Here is a 21750-nt window from a genome sequence, read left to right on the forward strand (position 1 = left end):
AATCATCGAAGCGTAGGGCTGGAAGGGACCTCGAGAGGTCTTCTAGTCCAGTCCCCTGCACTCAAGGCATGACTAAATATTCTCTAGACCATCTATGAATGGTGTTTGTCTAACCTGCTCTTGAAAATCTCTACTGACGAAGGTTCCACTGCCTTCCTGGGCAATTGTTTCCAGCGCTTAGCTGCTCTGCCACTTAGGACATTTTTCCTAATGTCCGACCTAAACTGCCCTGGCTGCAATTTAAGCCCATTGCTCCTTGTCCTATCCTCAGAGGTTAAGGAGAGCTATTTTTCTCCCTCCTCCTTGTTATGACCTTTTATGTACTTGAACACTGTTATCCTGCCCGCTCTCAGCCTTCTCTTCACACTAAACAAACCCAATTTTTTTCAATCTTCCCTCATAGATCATGTATTTTTAAGGTCAGGCTTGACAAAGCCCTGGCTGGGATGATTTGATTGGGGATTGGTCCTGCTTTGAGCAGGGGGTTGGACTAGATGACCTCCTGAGGTCCCTTCCAACCCTGAGATTCTATGATTCTATGATTCTATGAATTCGAGACCTTTAATCGTTTTTTTTTTGCTCTTCTCTGGACTTGTTTCCAATGTGTCCACATTTTTCCTGAAATGTGCCTCCCAGAGCTGGACACAAGACTCCACTTGAGTCCTAATCAATGCGGAGTAGAACAGAAGAATTTCTTCTCGTGTCTTGCTTACAATACTTCTGCTCATACATCCCAGAATGATGTTTGCTATTTTTGCAACAGTGTCACACTGTTGCCTCATATTTAGCTTTTGATCCACTATGACCCTCAGAACCCTTTCCGGACCACTGCTTCCTAGGCAGTCATTTTCCATTTTGTATGTGTGCAACTGATTGGTCCTTCCTAAGTGGAATAGTCTGCATTTGTCCTCATTGAATTTCCTCCTATTTACTTCACATCATTTCTCCAGTTTGTCCAGCTCATTTTGAATTTTGATCCTCTTCTCCACAACACTTGCAACCCCTGCCAGGCTAGTATCATCTGCAAACTCTATGAGTGTCATAATCTAAATCACTGATGAAGATATTGAACAGAATCGAACCCAGAACTGATCCCTGGGGGAGCCATTTTGTAATATCCATCCAGCTTGAGTGTGGACCTCGATAACTAATCTCTGGGAATGGTTTACCAACCAGTTATGCACCACCTTTTAGTAGCGCCATCTAGGTTATATTTCGCTCGTGTGCTTATGAGAAAGTCATGCAAGAAAGTATCAAAACCTTATTAAAATTAAGATAGACCACATCTACCGCATGCCCCCTATCCACAAGGCTTCTTACCCTGTCAAATAAGCTATTAGTTTTTTGGAAACAATTTGTTCTGGATCAATCCATGTTGACTATGACTTATCATCTTATTATTTAGGAATCTTCAAATGGATCCCTTAATCATTTACTCCACTGTCTGTCAAGACTCCTGCAGATGACTTTGCTGTACATGTCGCCGCAGGTCCCAGCAGAGCAGAAGAGAAGAATGTTCTGGAAAAGGAGAATTATTCTGAAAGAGGGCTGCTGGCTCCATAATTAAGTCTCCACATAGTCTCTGTTGGAGAGTTTCTTTTTCAAAATGCTCAACAAAATGACTTTCCAGAGATACGTAGGTTTGAGCATTCATCCTTAGCCCCTGGCGGAGCAATAGGAATGGAAATGGGGATTGGTTTTGGCTGAGGGCTCCAGAGAAGAAATTAAGAACATAAGAAAAGCCAAACTGGGTGAGACCAAAGGTCTATATAGCCCAGTACCCTGTCTTTCATCAATGGCCAATGCTAAGTGCTTCAGAGGGAATGAACAGAACTGGTAATCATCAAGTGATCCATCCCCTGTCCCCCATTCCCAGGTTCTAGCAAATAGAGGCTAGGGACACCATCCCTGTTCATCCTGGCTAATACCCATTGATGGACATGTCTTCCTTGAATTTATCTAGGGTTTTTTTTTTGAACCCTGCTCTAGTCTTGGCCTTCACAAAATCCTCTGGTAAAGTGTTCCACAGGTTAACTGTGCATACTGTCAAGAAATACTTCCTTCTCTTTGTCTTAAACCTGCTGCCTATTAATTTCATTCAGTGACCCCTAGTTTTTGTGTTATAAGAAGGAGTAAATAAGACTTCCTTATTTATTTTCTCCACTCCAGTCATCAGTTTATAGACCTGTATCATATCTCCCCTTAGTCATCTCTTTTCCAAGGTGAAAGGCTCAGTCTTCTTAATCTCTCCTCATAGAGAAGCTGTTCTACACCCCTACTGCTTTTTGGTGCCCTTTTTAATCTTTTCCAATTTGAATATACCTTTTTGGAGATGGGGTGACCACATCTGCATGCAGTATTCAAGACGTGGGTGTGCCATGGATTTATCTAAAGGCAAGAAGATATTTTCTGTCTTATAATGTTTTCCCAGCATTTGTCTTGCTGAATACTCCCTACCGAAATACTCAAAGCCAGGGGAAGGCAGTCTCCATTGAATAGGGTGGGTGGTCTGTGGAGTTCAGGTTGAGAAGACCTTTCTCGTGAAGAGGTAATCTTTCAAAGCACTCCAGAAGCAAAATCAGCCTGTTCTGAAAGGAGTTGGGGCTCCTTGCCTTAACCAAGCCATTTGGTGGCCACTTGTCTGTTCCTTCCAAAAACTTGGGTGGCTATCCTGCAAAGACTCACAAACACTCTTACTGTGGACCATGTGACTGGTCTTCTTCAAACCATAGGAAAATTTCCATTCTTAAATGGAAAAGCTGTCTGGTCTTTGCAGCAAAAGAGTCTTTGCTAAAAGAGATAAACCAAGGAGGAACTCCACCAAGGTAAGGACGACTCTCATAATGCTGTGAACTGAAGCGCTTCAATGGCTTCGATCACTCCATGGCTTCGAAAAGGTGCAACTTGAGAAGTACCTGGTGCTGCCGCTGATAAAGGGATGAATCTCCTCCAGCGTGATTTTCAAACGAGGAGGGAGGAACAAAGAGAACCAGAGACTGATCTTATGATGCAGCATAGGTTTTAATGCAAATGCAATTGGCAGTACAGAGTTACAGGAAGAAATAGTACAGAGTGGAAAGAATGAATTTCCAGTGATTCAAGGAGAGCTGCGACTGATCAAAGGCCTCAATGGGATGTATTTCAGACACAATGTTCTTTTTGCATTGGTGCAGCTGCAGAGGTTGACAAACGAGTCTCCTTTATAACCAATTTCAGTTTATTGTTTTGCCCCAATCCATGTGTAATGAGACAAAGCAAAAGAGAAGCAGGAACTATGCAGCTCCTCCATTAGACATCTGCGGCAGCAAAGGTCAAAGCAAGACACCAGAGGTACAGATTGATGAAAAGGAGAGAACATATATGGCCTAATTCTGCTTGACAGCAAGGTCTCTTTTTCCCACTCAGAAAGAGTCCTAAAGCGTAACATTAGAAATGCAGCATGGCTATCAGACCAAGGTGCTGAGCGCACACAGCTCCCACTGACGTCAAGTGGAGCCATGTTTGCACAGCACTTCTGAAAGCCAAGCCCAAAAGGTCAGCGGTGAATCTGGATCTTGCTGTTCATTTCCTGGTTCTTCCTTCATCCACGGATGTTCCTGCTGGCTTTAGCATGGCCCACAGCTTCCACTGAGGTACCTATGGCAAGATACCCCGGAACCGCATATTCCCCCCCCGTAACCATAACCGCACGGGTAACCGCCTAATCCCGCATAACCACATCTCCCGTAACCCAAAGGGCCACCGTAACCACCATATCCCCCTAAACCATAAAATCCTCCGTAACGGCCTCCATAGCCGTACAATCCCCCAGGACCGAAGGAGCCCCCGAAACCGGGTCCCACCACAGGTGCTCCTATGGCTCCCACTCCACTCTGTTGAGGGAAATTGCTGAGAATTGGTCCTGGGAGGGTCACGACCACCGGTGAGGGTTTGATCAGCACTACGGAGTCAGGGCACTGCCGAACGCACGGCACGTTGCAGCTGCCAGTAAGTGGACAGGGCCGGGCCACCCCGCATTCTGGATAGCACAGGCCGGAGAAACTCATCTTTCTGGGATGGAGGTAAACCTGTAACACACACCAGGGACTAGAGTAAAGAAAAGGTACAAGTGCCAGTGGATGAAAGGCTTCAAATCTCAGTTACTATTGCAGCGAGGTCTTCCTGGGGCCCGAGAGAGAGAGAGGTAAGTTTCCTTAGTCCCTATGTTCATGGCCACCTATTTCTTCCTATATCCTCTTTCTACGCCTCTTGTCCACTCGCACTAAACTTCCCTCCCAACTGGCCCCTTTGAGCCCCTCTCAATGACTTTGTCTAAAAAACACCGACTGGAATAAGGGGAACTATTTCTATGCTGGACACCTAGGATTCTGTGTTCATTTGAGACATTTCTCAAAGAGAACATGGCTGGTTTCATGGTAACTGAATCCCTTCGTTTGAGGATTTCACCTCTGCATTGCAACTCAGTTGAGTCCAGCATCACAGTGTAGTTCTCTGCTGATGAAGAAACAGAGACTTTGCTTTTCTCCAAAGTAATCAAGAAGGACAAGCTGGGGTACAATGGGTTTAGGTCCACTGACTTCCATGGAGTGACACTAAATTACACCATTGGAGAAGAAGCACCTCCAATGGGTATTACTGCTCAGAAGAACATAGGAATTGCTGGATTGGATCACACCACTTGTCAGCTTCATCCATTCTCCTGTCTCCAAGAGTGAGGAGTAACAGCAGCATCAGCGTAAAGGAGAAGACCACTGAATTGGCCCTTTCTGGATTAATCTGAAAAAGTTTCTTCCTAATCCAACTAAGTGAAAAATGGTAAGGGACTTCCTAAAGTTACTGAGAAGATGTAAATGCCCCAATTCTATTTCCAGTTAACAGGAATTATGTTTCCCAAATGCATATGTTGCTCCTAAATTCCCCAATCAGCTTCGAATCGTGAATCCTCTGGCACCTGCAAATGAGTAACTGCACAACATAATAGTGGAAGGAAATCCTGATCGCTGATACAAATCACAGGGAGTAAGTGCAAGATTCAGTCCTAAATATAAATGGACCCTACTGTGACATCTCTATGGTTAATAAGAGATTGAGACTTACCGAATTCACTGAGGAGATGAAGTCCGGAGAAGTGTTGAGAAGAGCGCTGAGTCTTGTGTGCTTTTATACAGTCCCTGGGACTGCCTGGAGGATCTGCCATGTCATTTGTGGAGGAGGTCCGAATTAGTTACAAAACAAACTTGATTGCCTTGCTATGTCCTCCTTTGGATGGAGCTCTTTTCCTCAGGCGTTGTGATGATTGGGCTAATCGCAGCCTGAGTGGGCGTGACACGCACGTTGCATTCTTCATCTTTCTTTCATCTTAAAATTGTACAGGCCAACTGCGTTCCTCGTGTCATTCCACTGACTTCATGGGGGCTGCAGTGAGAGTGAGCTTCAGGCTGTTTCTGAGCGGCATCAGTAGCACGGCAGGCTCTGATGAAAGGAATCTAGTCTTCTCCTTTCCATTCATGCTGGTCGTGGTTAGGGGCATGGGGCAGTTCATTCTAAACCAGCTAGGAAGGAGAGAGCCACTTTTTTGCATTCTTACCAGCTCCATCTCCAGTGGGCCAGATCCAAATCCCTTTGAAGTTTCATTCATTGCCTCCAGTGTGTTTCCTGTCTGGACCCTTAGTCTGAAATTCCCCCTTTGGCACAGGGGATAGTACGATACTTATAGACTACTTTAATCCCACAATGAATTTATAAACTAGATCTTATCGGGGACTTCAGTGGAGCCTGGGCCTTTGCGATGACCTGCTGCTCAGGGTGAATTTCACCCTATGGTGAGTACAACTTGACTTACCACTGGACCTCCATTTGGGTCACTAATGCTGTCTCAAAGGGCTTCCTCCAGCAGCTTTGCTCATGGGTCAAGTCCAGGGATGGCAGAGAGTGAAGGAAAGCAGTGCTCTTTTATAGAAAGAAATTGAGGTGTTGTAAGACAATTCAGCTGACTGAGACCAGCAACAAGACCACGAGAGACAAAAATCATGTATTCTTGGAGAAGGAGGAGATGGCTGTGTGATGAGATTTGAGATAAAATCTGACCAAGCACAGGGCATGTTGCAGAAAACATTCCTGCCAGAACCAGAATGTTGTTTGAAGTGTAAAATGTCTCCTCAAGAGTGGGTCCCATGTGCAGGGAGGAAGTCAGAAGTATCTTCCTTTGATTTCAAGCCACCACTTGAAGCTCTTTGAAGTTGAATCAGCTGTACTGATTGTTAGGGGGCTTATTCCTTCACCCACTTACTTCCCTGGTCCTTCTCGCATGAACAGAGAGCAACAATACCCGAAGTCCAAAGGTGCAAACAATTCGATGTTTATTGGGGTGAACTTCCAGCAAGCATGATTCCAGTTTCCTTCCTTAGTATCCTCCTTCCCAGCTCTGACACCACAGAGCCTTACACCTGTGTCCCTGTTCCCATTTCTCCCTTTAGCCAAACATGATTCCAGTTTCCCCACTCCCATTCCCTGTTCCCATTTCCCCCTTTAGCAAAACATGGTTCCAATTTCCTTATCCCCATTCCCTGTTCCCATTTCCCCTCTTTAGCAAAACATGATTCCAATTTCTCCACCCCCATTCCCTGTTCCCATCTCTCCCACACACGCCCACGCCCACCCCCTCCCACTCAGGCCCCCTCACTTCCTCATTGACTACAGATTATATAGGAAAACTTGAGTTCGGCTTAGCCATACCTTAACCAATCATTTTCCTGAAATTTAACTAACCAATCCTAACCTATTGTAACATGATTATGTAACCAATTATATCCCACCACCTTAATTAGTTTACACCCAGCAAAATTAATTATCCAGCAGACAGGAACAATCACAGAACCAGACAGAGATTATACAGATAACCAATAGCAAAGTGGGAACTATAATGACAAAACAATACAGAAGTGAGGATTTCACATCCCAGTATTGATAAGTGAGTTCTTGCCAGACAGGATGCTATCAAACTAAGTTTCCTTTTACATCTTCTAGGCACTTCCCTTTCTCTGGAGGTGATAGGAATTATCAGGACAGGATTGTATTCCTAACAGCCCAATAGCACCTTCTTTCAATGTGACTAGTTTGGAATGTGAGGATGTGACTGTTCGCTTCCTGGCTTATGGCTGCCTCTGCTGCTTAGCCAAAGGCCTTAGCCTAAGAACAGGGCCTCAGACTGTCACAGTAAGAGAAGGCCCTTACACCGGCAGACAGTGATTTTGATTCTCTTTTGTACCTCTATAACTAGCCAAGTGATAAGAATACACCTAAATTCTTAAAGTACAGAGCTTTGCAGACAGGCCTGAATATCTATATCGTAACACTGATTTACACCAAGAGAGCACCTGCATTTTCCAATACAAATCTTTGTAAATATACTGTGAGAAAGCTCTGTCCTTTCCTCCGTGGTTCCCGCGTTCCCTGGCGGATTTTGCTCGCCTCAGAGGCTCACTCTGACCCTCCACCTAGCCCTTCTCTTTCTAGAGACAAGGGTCACAGTCTACTGAGCCATTTTCAACATAAGCCAGCGAGGGAGGTGAGGAGAAGCTATCCTCCCTTGCACAGTCTCTGTTGTCTCCCAGTCTCAGTGATTAATCGGGGGGCAAAGGGGAGGAGCCTGGGCCTGCCCTCTGCTCTGGGCTCCAGACCAGGGACCCTAATAGTATCAGCTATAGTAGCTGACCTTTTAAAAACATGATACGTACAATTCCCTGGGCTTCTTCCCCACAGCAGCCCCCACTTCCTCAGGCTCCACTTCCCCCTTACATCAGGACCTCCTTCCTTGTGCCTGATATGATATGTACTACTCAGCCTCTCCAACAGCGCAGCTTCCTCCCACAGCTCCTGACATGGACGCCCATCTGAGTAACTGGGAGGCTTTTAACTAGTTTCAGCCAGCCCCCGATTGGCTTCAGGTGTCCCAATCAACCTAGCGTCCTCCCTGCCTTCTGGAAAGCTCTTCATTGGCCCCAGGTGTCTTAATTGACCTGGAGCAGCTGCCATTTCACTTATCCTGGTACCAGGGATTTGTTTAGCTGGGAGCTAATATATCTATCTCCCACTACTTTTCTATAGCTAGCGGGCCTTGCCCCCTCACAATACCAAATGCAAAACTCTCTTTCAGTGAAAATGAAACAGCCCCAAATTGGATGGCTTTAAGTGATAACCTGATTCACAGAAGGATACTAGTGACTTTGGCCTCCACTTTTTTTATAATAACTCTGTTAATCAGTGCGGAGTTGTGTAATCCTCACAACAATTTATTAATATGCTGAGAATACTACCCTTTCCATGTGTGAAACACCAGTGCGTGTTTGTGAGGGGCTTTGAAATCTTGAGTTTGAAGCACCCTGAAGAACTTCCCGCCTTAACTCCCTGACTCTCTTTGTTTGATAGGCCTAGAAACAGAGGCACGTTGAGGTGAAGGTCACATGGGGCTCAGCTGCAGAAACAGAAATACATCCTAATACTTCTGACGCATCCTACCACAGGCTGAGCCCTAGGTTGATCCCTGTTACACTGTGTTCCAAGAGAAGCTTAGTAACATGTCGGGTTAAAAATGTTTGTATCCTTGGATCTAAGCACCAATAATTAAAGAAAATGGCTAATGTTCTGATCCACTTTCACTGTGTCTTCTTAAACGTGAGGATAATACTTCTCCATAGGAATTACAAGTCTGTCAATTTCAATTTTCTCCACGAGTGCGGTGGCCTTGGAAATCTCCATATGTAATTCAACCATCACAAACTTGCTTTAAGTCAAAGCACCTGTCAGGATGAAGTCACCACATGCCCCGTGTGTACTACTTTTTCTTTTCTTAGAAATACATCTCTGTAATGGGTCAGAGTCACGCAATGGTAATGAATTCTTTCTGGTTTGTGAAATGAGGTACAGCATAGGTTATGTCTGCCCCATGGCCTTCTTTATACCTGAGGATAAGAATGGTCCAAAAGAATTGTAAGTGTGTACTTTTGAAATTTTTTTATGTGTACGGAAAGAAAAAAACCTCAATATAGAATTCAGAATGGGAAAAATTTTGTGACAAAACAATTTATGTCGGCTGAAGTGTAAATATCCACCACTGAGCCAACACCTTCAAATAAAGAGAGTTAGAGGGCATTGGAAGAGTTTTGATGGTTGATCATTGTTCACACGTAGATGAGAAGATGTTTCACCCAAAAGTTCCTCCTAAAATTATCAAAACCAAATAGAAAAATATCCAGAATGAGCCTCTGTAAGAGTTACTCCCAGGTCAGGGAGGTATCTGGAAGCCATGAAAGGTAAGTATCCAGACAGGTTCAGGAAATAGAGGGTAGTATTGGCATGAGTAGTCCCAACCATTGGGGTTTATTTCTGACTCTGCCAATCACTCCTGTCTCACCTCCAACTGAATGTGTCTCCGTTGACCTGCGGGGTAAACAGGTATAATTATAACTCTCCTGGTGCATTACCTGAGGCTTCCTCTGATCTAAGCATTTCAAAGCACTTCACAAACGCTCATCAAGTGTTGTAGGGCCAAAGAACTGTATTCCTTATAGCAATAATAACTTTTTATTAGCATTGGATGTTCCAGGCTTGAAGATTAGATTGACTTTAAAAATGCGTGTCAAGTTCTCAGATGTCATTCCGGTACTCAGCTCCTGATTTCTTTAGCATCCGAAATTGGGCTCTTTGATTTTCGTTACTGTTCCTTTGCATTTCCCTTTTAGATATATTGTAAAGTTGAAGGGTAGATGCTGAGCCAGTGAAATCAATGGAAAACATGAGTTCCTGCATCTCTACCCATGAGTAGCCCAGAGCACTGGGTCTTGTGAGGCACTTCAGCTAATAAAGTTAAGGAAGAAGCACAAGAAAGATAGAGATAAGGAGAACTTCTTCAAAGGTCACACTGCTGTGGGATTAGATGTGATTAATTGAAAGACTGACCAACTGACAGAATTGTGCAAGACTCTTCTCTGACAGAAAGCTTTTCAGCCATTATTAGAATGATTTTTGAAGTGGAAAGTACGCCTCTATCAGGATTGGTTCTAACTCGAGCAGGATAAAACTCCTTAGCTCAGTTTTAAGGCACAGAAGTCAATGAAGTCTATGGAGCTCTACTAAGGTGCAGTGGCTCAGGATCTGCCCCTTGAGTATTACAAGGGAACGTTTGTTAAAGAAATGGGAATGTAAACCTTTTTGGAATGAAAATCAAATAGCCCCAAATTCTGAGGCTAGGAATCATCACTGAATATTGGTATGACATCAGAAACCTTAAAGGCTAAGGCCTTTGGCTAAGCGACAGAGGCAGCCATAAGCTGGGAAGCGACTGGTCACATGCTCACATTCCAAACTAGTCACATTGAAAGAAGGTGCTATTGGGCTGTTAGGAATACAATCCTGTCCTGATAATGCCTATCCCCTCCAGAGAAAGGGAAGTGCCTAGAAGATGTAAAAGGAAATTTAGGTTGATAGTTTTCTGTCTGGTAAGAACTCACTTATCCATAGACACAGCTGGGAAACTCTTATGTCTTTATAGATGTAGTTGTGAAATCCTCACTTCTGTATTGTTTTGTCATTATAGTTCCCACTTTGCTATTGTTTATTGGCATGGTCTCTGTCTGGTTCTGTGAGTGTTTCTGTCGGCCGTATAATTAGTTTTGCTGGGTGTAAACTAATTAAGGTGGTGGGATATAATTGGTTAGCTAATCATGTTACAATATGATAGGATTGGTTAGTTAAATTTCAGTAGAATGATTGGTTAAGGTATAGCTCAGAATACTACTATATAAATTAGGGGCAAACAGGAAGTAAGTTGGGATTCGAAAATAAGGAAAAAGGAACTTGTATTTAAGCTTGCTGGAAGTTCACCCCAATCAACATCGAATTGTTTGCACCTTCGGACTTTGGGTATTGTTGCTCTCTGTTCATGCGAGAAGGACCAGGGAAGTGGGAGAGTGAAGGAATAAGATCTCTAACAGTTACCAAGGGCAGCGAGACGCACCACATTGATATTTGCGCTGGTACCACCAGCAGGGGGAGGGGCCCTGCACCGCGCAGCCTCCTCGGGGGTTCTGGGCCGCGCCTCCGCAGACATGCGGAGCAGGTGTGCGCAGAGCCAGAGGTGCTGTCTGTCTTGTCTCTGGAGCCGGTTGTATTATTTGATTGATGGAGTTCTCCCATACGCAGCTCCTCCACTCCCGCCTGGCCAGGGTACGGGGAGTCTGGGACTCCACAGTGGGCCGATGCGTTCCCAACCCACCTTCCAGGGAGCGGGCTCTCTCTGAAGGGGTGCAGGAGGCAGGGAGAGAGAGACAGAATTTTCAGAAAGAAACCAAAAAATGGTTGAGAGACCATATTGAGATGAAGGTTACACAGGGAGCAAGTGGCAGAGTCAGCAATAAAACCAGTCATTGTGACTACTCCTCCCCATACTTCCCATTGCTCCCGAACTGCATTGGACAGTTCCCATTCAAGGCTTCTGGATATCCCAGTGAAGCATCTGTGAAGTTAGTAGAATGATTGAAGGAATGTAGTTGTCCCATCAAGTTTTCAGAAGAAAGAGAAAGAGGAAAGAGGGAAGACAGCTGCAGCTCCCATTGGCCAGGAAAGGCGAACTGCAGCCACTGGGAGCTGCGGGGAACCATGCCTGCGGATGATCAATGTAAACAAAATGTCTCACGGCCTGAGAGCAGATTACCCTGATGGGCCGCATGCCCCTGTTCTAAACTATGAAGAAATAAATACTGGCAACTCAAGAATGCGGGGGGGTGGGGGGAACAACAAAAGCCCCACACCCTTCCCACTGTTCAGAAAGGTTTTGGACAGTTTTTTAGGCTGCGGGAGGACTTGAGAGGCCCTTTGTTCCTGAAGGCCCAATTAGTTACAAACCAAACTTTGAGAACTCCTTCTATTCACAGATTTTTTTTCCTCTGTGTTTGACGATTAGTTTGCTCCTAATTCCACATGGGGCGAGGAGCACATTACATCCTGCAGCTCTCTTTCCTCTGAAAACTGTATGGGCCAGATAACATTTCTGGGATCATTCTGCCGACTAATCACATCTAATCCCAAAGCAATGTGACCATTGAAGAAGTTCTCCTTATCTCTATCTTTCTTGTGCTTCTTCCTTAACTTTATTAGCTGAAGTGTCTCACAAGACCCAGTGCTCTAGGCTACTCATGGATAGAGATGCAGGAACTCATGTTTCCCATTGTTTTCACTGGCTCAGCATCTACCCTTCAACTTTACAATATATCTAAAAGGGAAATGCAAAGGAACAGTAACGAAAATCAAAGAACCCCAGTTTCGGAGGCTAAAGAAATCAGGAGCCGAGTATTGGAATGACATCTGGGAACTTGACACGCATTTTTAAAGTCAATCTAATCTTCCAGCTTGGAATGTCTAAAGCTAATAAAAAGTTATTATAGTTACTATAATGAATACAGTTCTTTGGCCCTGTAACACTTGATGAGCATTTGTGAAGTGCTTTGAAATGCTTAGATCAGAGGAAGCCTCAGGCAGTGCACCAGGAGAGTTATAATTATACCTGTTTACCCCGCAGGTCAACGGAAACACATTGAGTTGGAGGTCAGAGAGGAGTGATTGGCAGAGTCAGAAATAAACCCCAAGTGAGAAGCTGGAAGTTCCCTCAAGATTTCAAAGCCCCTCACAAATACTCACTGGTGTTTCACAAATGAAAAGTGCTGTATTCTTGGAACACTAATAAATTGTTCTGGAGATTAGACACCTGTACATTAAGTAAGAGAGTCGTTATAAATAAAACGGAGCCCAAGGTCCCTCGTACCATTCTGTGAATCAGGTTATCACTTAAAAGCCACACAAGTCGGGGCTGTTTCATTTTCATTGAAATAGAGTTAAGACCTAGGTCAAAAGAATGCAAAAAAGTGGCTCCCACTTTCCTAGCAGGTTTAGAATGAACGGCCCCATGCCCCTAACCACGACCAGCATGACTGGAAAGGACCAGACTAGATTCCTTTCATCAGAGCCTGTCGTGCTACTGATGCCGCTCAGAAACAGCCTGAAGCTCACTCTCACTGCAGCCCCCATGAAGTCAGTGGAATGACACGAGGAACGCAGTTGGCCTGTACAATTTTAAGATGAAAGAAAGATGAAGAATGCAACGTGCGTGTCACGCCCACTCAGGCTGCGATTAGCCCAATCATCACAACGCCTGAGGAAAAGAGCTCCATCCAAAGGAGGACATAGCAAGGCAATCAAGTTTGTTTTGTAACTAATTCGGACCTCCTCCACAAACGACATGGCAGATCCTCCAGGCAGTCCCAGGGACTGTATAAAAGCACACAAGACTCAGCGCTCTTCTCAACACTTCTCCGGACTTCATCTCCTCAGTGAATTCGGTAAGTCTCAATCTCTTATTAACCTTCCACTATTATGGATTTCCTTCCACTATTATGTTGTGCAGTTACTCATTTGCAGGTGCCAGAGGATTCACGATTCGAAGCTGATTGGGGAATTTAGGAGCAACATATGCATTTGGGAAACATAATTCCTGTTAACTGGAAATAGAATTGGGGTATTTCCATCTTCTTGGCAACTTTAGGAAGTCCCTTAGCCATTTTTCACTCAGTTGGATTAGGAAGAAACTTGTTCAGGTTAGTCCAGAAAGGGCCAATTCAGTGGTCTTCTCCTTTACGCTGAAGCTGCTGTTACTCCTCACTCTTGGAGACAGGAGAATGGATGAAGCTGACAAGTGATGTGATCCAATCCAGCAATTCCTATGTTCTTCTGAGCAGTAATACCCATTGCAGGTGATTCTTCTCCAATGGTGTAATTTAGTGTCACTCCATGGAAGACAGTGCACCTAAACCCATTGTACCCCAGCTTGTCCTTCTTGATTACTTTGGAGAAAAGCAAAGTCTCTGTTTCTTCATCAGCAAAGCACTACACTGTGACACCGGACTCAACTGAGTTGCAATGCAGAGGTGAAATCCTCAAACGAAGGGATTCAGGTACCATGAAACCAGCCATGTTCTCTTTGAGAAATGTCTCAAATGAACACAGAATCCTAGGTGTCCAGCACAGAAATAGAAAAACTTATTCCAGTCGGTGTTTTTTAGACAAAGTCATTGAGAGGGGCTCAAAGGGGCCGGTTGGGAGGGAAGTTTAGTGCGAGTGGACAAGAGGCGTAGAAAGAGGATATAGGAAGAAATAGGTGGCCATGAACATAGGGACTAAGAAAACTTACCTCTCTCTCTCTCGGGCCCCAGGAAGACCTCGCTGCAATAGTAACTGAGATTTGAAGCCTTTCATCCACTGGCACTTGTACCTTTTCTTGACTCTAGTCCCTGGTGTGTGTTACAGGTTTACCTCCATCCCAGAAAGATGACTTTCTCCAGCCTGTGCTATCCAGAATGCGGGGTGGCCCGGCCCTGTCCAGTCACTGGCAGCTGCAACGTGCCGTGCGTTCGGCAGTGCCCTGACTCCGAAGTGGTGATCAAACCCTCACCGGTGGTCGTGACCCTCCCAGGACCAATTCTCAGCAATTTCCCTCAACACAGTGTAGTGGGAGCCATAGGAGCACCTGTGGTGGGACCCGGTTTCGGGGGCTCCTTCGGTCCTGGGGGATTGTACGGCTATGGAGGCCGTTACGGAGGATTTTATGGTTTAGGGGGATATGGTGGTTACGGTGGCCCTTTGGGTTACGGGAGATGTGGTTATGGGGGATTAGGCAGTTACCCGTGCGGTTATGGTTACGGGGGGGGAATATGCGGTTCCGGGGTATCTTGCCATAGGTACCTCAGTGGAAGCTGTGGGCCATGCTAAAGCCAGCAGGAACATCCGTGGATGAAGGAAGAACCAGGAAATGAACAGCAAGATCCAGATTCACCGCTGACCTTTTGGGCATGGCTTTCAGAAGTGCTGTGCAAACATGGCTCCACTTGAAGTCAGTGGGAGCTGTGTGTGCTCAGCACCTTGGTCTGATAGCCATGCTGTATTTCTAATATTACGCTTTAGGACTCTTTCTGAGTGGGAAAAAGAGACCTTGCTGTCAAGCAGAATTAGGCCATATATGTTCTATCCTTTTCATCAATCTGTACCTCTGGTGTCTTGCTTTGACCTTTGCTGCAGCAGATGTCTAATGGAGAAGCTGCATAGTTCCTGCTTCTCTTTTGCTTTGTCTCATTACACATGGATTGGGGTAAAACAATAAACTTAAATTGGTTATAAAGGAGACTCGTTTGTCAACCTCTGCAGCTGCACCAATGCAAAAAGAACACTGTGTCTGAAATACATCCCGTTGAGGCCTTTGATCAGTCACAGCTCTCCTTGAATCACTGGAAATACATTCTTTCCGCTCTGTACTATTTCTTCCTGTAACTCTGTACTGCCAATTGCATTTGCATTAAAACCTATGCTGCATCATAAGATCAGTCTCTGGTTCTCTTTGTTCCTCCCTCCTCGTTTAAAAATCGCGCTGGAAGAGAGTCATCCCTTTATCAGCGGCAGCACCAGGTACTTCTCAAGTTGCACCTTTTTGAAGCCATGGAGTGATCGGAGCCATTGAAGCGCTTCAGTTCACAGCATTATGAGAGCCGTCCTTACCTTGGTGAAGTTCCTTCTTGGTTTATCTGTTTTAGCAAAGACTCTTTTCCTGCAAAGACCAGACAGCTTTTCCATTTAAGAATGGAAGTTTTCCTATGGTTTGAAGAAGACCAGTCACATGGTCCACAGTAAGAGTGTTTGTGAGTCTTTGCGGGATAGCGACCCAGGTTTTTGGAAGGAAGAGACAAGTGGCCACCAAATGGCTTGGTTAAGGCAAGGTTAACTGGCGCCCCAACTCCTTTCAGGACAGGCTGATTTTGCTTCTAGAGTGCTTTGAAAGATTACCTCTTCACGAGAAAGGTCTTCTCAACCTGAACTCCACAGACCACCCACCCTATTCAATGGAGACTGCCTTCCCCTGGCTTTGAGTGTTTCAGTAGGGATTATTCAGCAAGACAAATGCTGGGAAAACATTATAAGCCAGAAAATATCTTCGTGCCTCTAGATAAATCCATGGCACACCCACGTCTTGAATACTGCATGCAGATGTGGTCACCCCATCTCCAAAAAGGTATATTCGAATTGGAAAAGATTAAAAAGGGCACCAAAAAGCAGTAGGGGTGTAGAACAGCTTCTGTATGAGGAGAGATTAGGAAGGCTGGGCCTTTCACCTTGGAAAAGAGATGACTAAGGGGAGATATGATAGAGGTCTATAAATTGATGACTGGAGTGGAGAAAATAAATAAGGAAGTCTTATTTACTCCTTCTCATAACACAAAGAGGAAAGAGGAAAGACAGCTGCAGCTCCCATTGGCCGGGAAAGGCGAACTGCAGCCACTGGGAGCTGCGTGGAGCCATGCCTGCGGGCTGTTTTCCTATGGTTGGAAGAAGACCAGTCACATGGTCCACAGTAAGAGTGTTTGTGAGTCTTTGTGGGATAGCAACCCAGGTTTTTGGAGGGAAAAGCCAAGTGGCCACCAAATGGTTTGATTAAGGCAAGGTTAACTCAAGCCCCAATTCCTTGAATGGCAAAGCAACGTTTTCAGGACAGGATGACTTTGCTTCTAGAGTGCTTTGAAAGTTTAGCTCTTCACAAGAAAGGTCTTCTCAACCTGAACTCCACAGGCCACCCACCCTATTCAATGGAGCCTGCCTTCCCCTGGCTTTGGGTGTTTCAGTAGGGATTATTCATACAGACAAATGCTGGGAAAACTTTGGTAACCTAGCCATGTGTTATGGGTACTATATAAGACAGAAAATATCGTATTGCCTCTAGAGAAATCTATCCATCCTTAACCAGTTCTTTTGAATCCTTGTTTCTACCTTTGTCCTAAAATGCTACCATTTCAAACAAGTATAAATGTGTAGAATTTTTATCATTAATGCTTGGGATTCATAGTCCGTTAAAAAAAATATCGCGCAGAACATGGCTGGGATAGCATTAATAATGCTGGTTTCCTTCTTAGGATGTAACTTCTACTTACAAATGAGTTCAGTCCAGCATCACAGTGCGGTGCTTTGGTTTGTAAACCGTAACGAGACACCAGTACTAGCTGATGAAAGAACAAAAGTGCGTTTTTTTCTCTTTACAAAAAAATCCCACTAAAGACCATCTCCTCCCCGGGAGTAAATCTGCAGCGTTCCGCTGGCTTCACTGGAGCTGCACTAAGTTAGACCAGACGAGGCTCTGCACGTATAATTACTTCTGCACACGAGAACATAATTGCCAGGCTGCAAAAGACGAGAACAACCAGTCTCACCACAGCGGCACAGCACGGGGAAGACAGACCAAGCCCAAGCCCAGCCAGCCAGCTCCATGTCAGAAATACACGGAGGAGATAGGGGATCTTAGAGTTCCCAGGAGGGAAGGGTCAGCCCTCTCCCACCCGAGATCCCGGTGCCAAGATGGAGGGATGCCCTTAACCCCGGCCGAGTTCGAACTGTGGAAGAAAGGAATTTCTTCCTTCAGATGAAGTGCTTGAAGGTCGAACCGGAGGAGAGGAGAGGAGAGAGGTGAAGCGCTTGAAGGCGAAGCGGCTGGAGGCAGAAGCGGAGGCGAAGCACTTGGAAGTGGAAGAGAGGAAAGAGGCAAAGCGCTTGGAGGGAGAAATGGAGCTGAAGTGTTTAGAGCTGGAAAAGGCTAAGCTGGGTCAACCAGGTAGCCCTCACGGTCCTTCTCCAGGTACCGCTTCCCATTCCAAGAAATTCCCCACATACAAGCTAGGTGATGATACAGAAGCCTTCTTAGAAAAGTTTGAGAGGGCCTGCCTTGGGACTCTTTGGTTTTCGTTACTGTACCTTTGCATTTCCCTTTTATACATATTTTCCAGTTGAAGGGTAGATGCTGAGCCAGTGAAATCAATGGGAAACATGAGCTACTCCATCTCTATCCATGAGTAGCCAAGAGAACTGGGTCTTGTGAGATACTTCAGCAAATAAAGATAAGGAAGAAGCACAAGAAAGGTAGAGATAAGGAGAACTTCTTCTTCCACGATCACATTGCTGTGGAATTCGACACAATTAAATTACAAGACTGACCAACCTACAGAATTGTGCAAGACTCTTCTCTGAGAGAAAGCTTTTCAGCCATTATTAGAATGGTTTTTAAAGTGGAAAGTACGCCTCCAACAGGTTTGGTTCTGACCTGAGCAGCATAAAACGGCTTAGCTCGGTTTTAAGGCACAGAAGTCAGTGAAGTCTATGGAGCTCTACTAATGTTCAGTGGCTCAGCATCTGCCTCTTGAGCATTACAAGGGAATGTTTTTTAAAGAAAGGGAAATGTAAAACTTTTTGGAATGAAAATCAAATAGCCCCAAATTCTGAGGCTAGGAATCATCACTGAGTGTTGCTATGACATCAGAAACCTTAACGTTCATTTGAAAAGTTCATTTGATCCAGCGTTACTCAGGGGCTCTGGGCTGCCCCTCTGGAGACATGTGGGGCAGGTGTGCACAGAATCAGAGGTGCTGTCTGTCTTGTCTGTGGTGTCGGTTGTTGTCAAGGTTCTTTTCCCACTCTAAACTCTAGGGTACAGACATGGGGACCTGCATGAAAACCTCCTAAGCTTACTTTTACCAGCTTAGGTTAAAACTTCCCCAAGGTACAAACTATTTTACCCTTTGCCCTTGAACTTCCACTGCCACCACCAAACGTTTATCTGGGTTTATTTTTATTAGGAAAGCGTTGTTTGGAAACGTCTTGCCCCCCAAAATCCTCCCAACCCTTGCACCCCCACTTCCTGGGGAAGGTTTGGTAAAAATCCTCACCTATTTGCATAGGTGACCACAGACCCAAACCCTTGGATCTTAGAACAATGAAAAAAATCATTCAGTTCTTGAAAGGAAACATTTTAATAGAAGAAACAGGAAAAGGAATCACCTCTGTAAAATCAGGATGGTAAATACCTTACAGAGTAATTAGATTCAAAACATAGAGAATCCCTCTAGGCAAAACCTTAAGTTACAAAAAAGACACACAGTCAGGAATATTCATTCTATTCAGCACAGCTATTTTCTCAGCCATTTAAAGAAATCATAATCTAACACATACCTAGCTAGATTACTTACTAAATTCTAAGACTCCATTCCTGTTCTGTCCCCGGCAAAAGCATCACACAGACAGACCCAGACCGTTTGTTTTTCTCCCTCCTCCCAGCTTTTGAAAGTATCTTCTGTCCTCATTGGTCATTTTGGTCAGGTGCCAGCGAGGTTACCTTTAGCTTCTTAACCCTTTACAGGTGAGAGGATTTTTCCTCTGGCCAGGAGGGATTTTAAAGGTGATTACCCTTCCCTTTATATTTATGACAGTTGTAGTATTCGATCGATGGGGCTCTTCCATGTACAGCTCCCCCACTCCCACCTGGCCAGGACACAGTTGAGAAATCCCTTTAATTCTAATCCACAGTTTGGGGGCATATAATCCAAGGAAAAAATTCTACTATTAAAATAATACATCCCTATGCACACACACAACTTTAATGAGCCTCAAATGCTTTGAAGTCCTTTGATTTCAGGAAGCCTGTGATTCTCGAGCAGAATATCACTATTCGATCTGCTTGATGTGGAGGTGAACAAGCACATTGAGGTGAAGGTTACACAGGGAGCAGGTGGCAGAGTCAGCAATAAAACCAGTCCTAGTGATTACTCACCCCCTGCTCACCACTGCTCCTGAACTGCATTGGTCGGTTTTCATTCAGGGCTTCCGAATATCCCACTGCACCATCAGTGAAGTCAGTAGAATGGTCCCAGCAATGTAGCTGACCCAGACAGTTTTCAGAGGAAAGAGCTGCAGGGTGTAATGTGCACCTCACCCCATGTGGAGTTAGGAACAAACTCATCATCAAAACTACGGAGGAAAAAAATTCCATGATTGGAAGGAGTTCTCAAAGTTTGGTTTGTAACTAGTTGGGTCTTCAGGAACAAAGGGCCTTTCAAGTCCTTCCGCAGCCTAAAAAGCTGTCTAAAAACACTCATGACTCAGGGGTCTTCTATCAGCTTTATCTAATTCTCCAATGTGAACTAGAGAATCCTGTTCAACTCGCTCTCTCCATAACCATTCAGATGATGCGCTAGGGATCCTTTTATTTTAGGACTGCCTCTTGCACAGACACTCTGTGATTCTGAACAGTGGGAAGGGTTTGGGGGTTTTGTTGTCCGTCCCCATCCCCGTCCCTGTCCCTGTCCATCGCCCTCCCCTCTGCATCATTGAGTTTCAGGCGTTGGTTTCTTCATGGTTTAGACGTTAAGCCCTGGATTTTCAGAGCAAGACATGGAGTTGGGACACGAGAGTCTTTTGATTTTAACAGGAACTTGGGCATTCAAATCCCTTCGGGAGCTCTGACAAATCTCACCCCCAATTTTTCATTTCGGGTTTAGGAAGAAAGTCTCTTCATTTCCTCCATAAAGGACTAATTCATTATTCTTCTGCTGCCTTCTGAAGCAGCTGGTAAGTGATACTCATTAAGACAGGATACTGGCTCTGATGGGCCACTTGTCTCTTGCAGCCTGGCAATTACTACATTCTCATGTGCAGAAGTAATTCTAGGTGCAGAGCTTCATCTGTGGATTAATGTAGATTTACAGCAGGGGAGGACGTGGTGGTTTGTGTTTTGTTTTGAGTAAAAAATCCACCACTTTTGTTTAGTCATCAGCAAGTGTTGGTGACTTGCTAAGTTTTACAAACCAACGTACCGCATTGTGATGCTGGATTGAATTTATTTGTAAGTAGAGGTTACATCCTGGTAAGGAAACTGGCATTATTAATGCTATCCCAGCCATGTTCTGCGCTATATTTTTTATTAATGGACTGGAAATCACAACCATTAATGATACAAATTTGACATATTTATACGTCTTAGTGACAGCATTTGTCAAGGTTCCTTCCCCACTCTGAACGCTAGGGTACAGATGTGGGGACCTGCATGAAAACCTCCTAAGCTTATCTTTACCAGCTTAGGTCAAAAACTTCCCCAAGGTTCAAAATATTCCACCCTTTGTCCTTGGATTGGCCGCTACCACCACCAAACAAATACTGGTTACTGGGGAAGAGCTTTTTGAAACGTCTTTCCCCCCAAAATACTTCCCAAAACCTTGCACCCCACTTCCTGGACAAGGTTTGGTAAAAAGCCTCAATAATTTGCCTAGGTGACTACAGACCCAGACCCTTGGATCTTAAGAACAATGAACAATCCTCCCAACACTTGCACCCCCCACCCCCTTTCCTGGGAAATGTTGGATAAAAAGCCTCACCAATTTGCATAGGTGACCACAGACCCAAACCCTTGGACCTGAGAAGAATGAAAAAGCATTCAGTTTTCTTACAAGAAGACTTTTAATAGAAATAGGAGTAAATAGAAGTAAAGAAATCCCCTCTGTAAAATCAGGATGGTAGATACCTTACAGGGTAATTAGATTCAGAACATAGAGAATCCCTCTAGGCAAAACCTTAAGTTACAAAAAAGATACACAGACAGAAATAGTTATTCTATTCAGCACAATTCTTTTCTCAGCCATTTAAAGAAATCATAATCTAACACATACCTGGCTAGATTACTTACTAAAAGTTCTAAAACTCCATTCCTGGTCTATCCCTGGCAAAAGCAGCATATAGACAGACAGAGACCTCTGTTTCTCTCCCTCCTCCCAACTTTTGAAAGTCTCTTGTCTCCTCATTGGTCATTTTGGTCAGGTGCCAGCGAGGTTACCTTTAGCTTCT

The 21750-nt window shown here is 44.7% G+C and overlaps 1 protein-coding gene and 1 long non-coding RNA gene across 2 annotated transcripts in view; one reads left to right on the plus strand and one right to left on the minus strand.

Moving 5' to 3' along the window:
- The window catches only part of LOC122461569, a 24974-nt gene continuing 3224 nt past the window's right edge, over window positions 1–21750 (minus strand). The window contains exons 2-3 of the long non-coding RNA XR_006283524.1: window positions 18067–18070; window positions 1–133 (exon numbers count right to left, since the gene is read on the minus strand). This is a non-coding gene — a long non-coding RNA (uncharacterized LOC122461569). The remainder of the gene's footprint in view (window positions 134–18066; window positions 18071–21750) is intronic.
- LOC122461549 (claw keratin-like) overlaps window positions 14377–21750 on the plus strand; it is a 27496-nt gene continuing 20122 nt past the window's right edge. The window contains exons 1-2 of the mRNA XM_043521541.1: window positions 14377–14786; window positions 20622–20653. Coding sequence (XP_043377476.1) covers window positions 14377–14786; window positions 20622–20653 — 442 coding nt within the window. The remainder of the gene's footprint in view (window positions 14787–20621; window positions 20654–21750) is intronic.

The sequence above is a fragment of the Chelonia mydas genome, chromosome 1, assembly GCF_015237465.2.
Source record: "Chelonia mydas isolate rCheMyd1 chromosome 1, rCheMyd1.pri.v2, whole genome shotgun sequence".
Classification (NCBI taxonomy): domain Eukaryota; kingdom Metazoa; phylum Chordata; order Testudines; family Cheloniidae; genus Chelonia; species Chelonia mydas.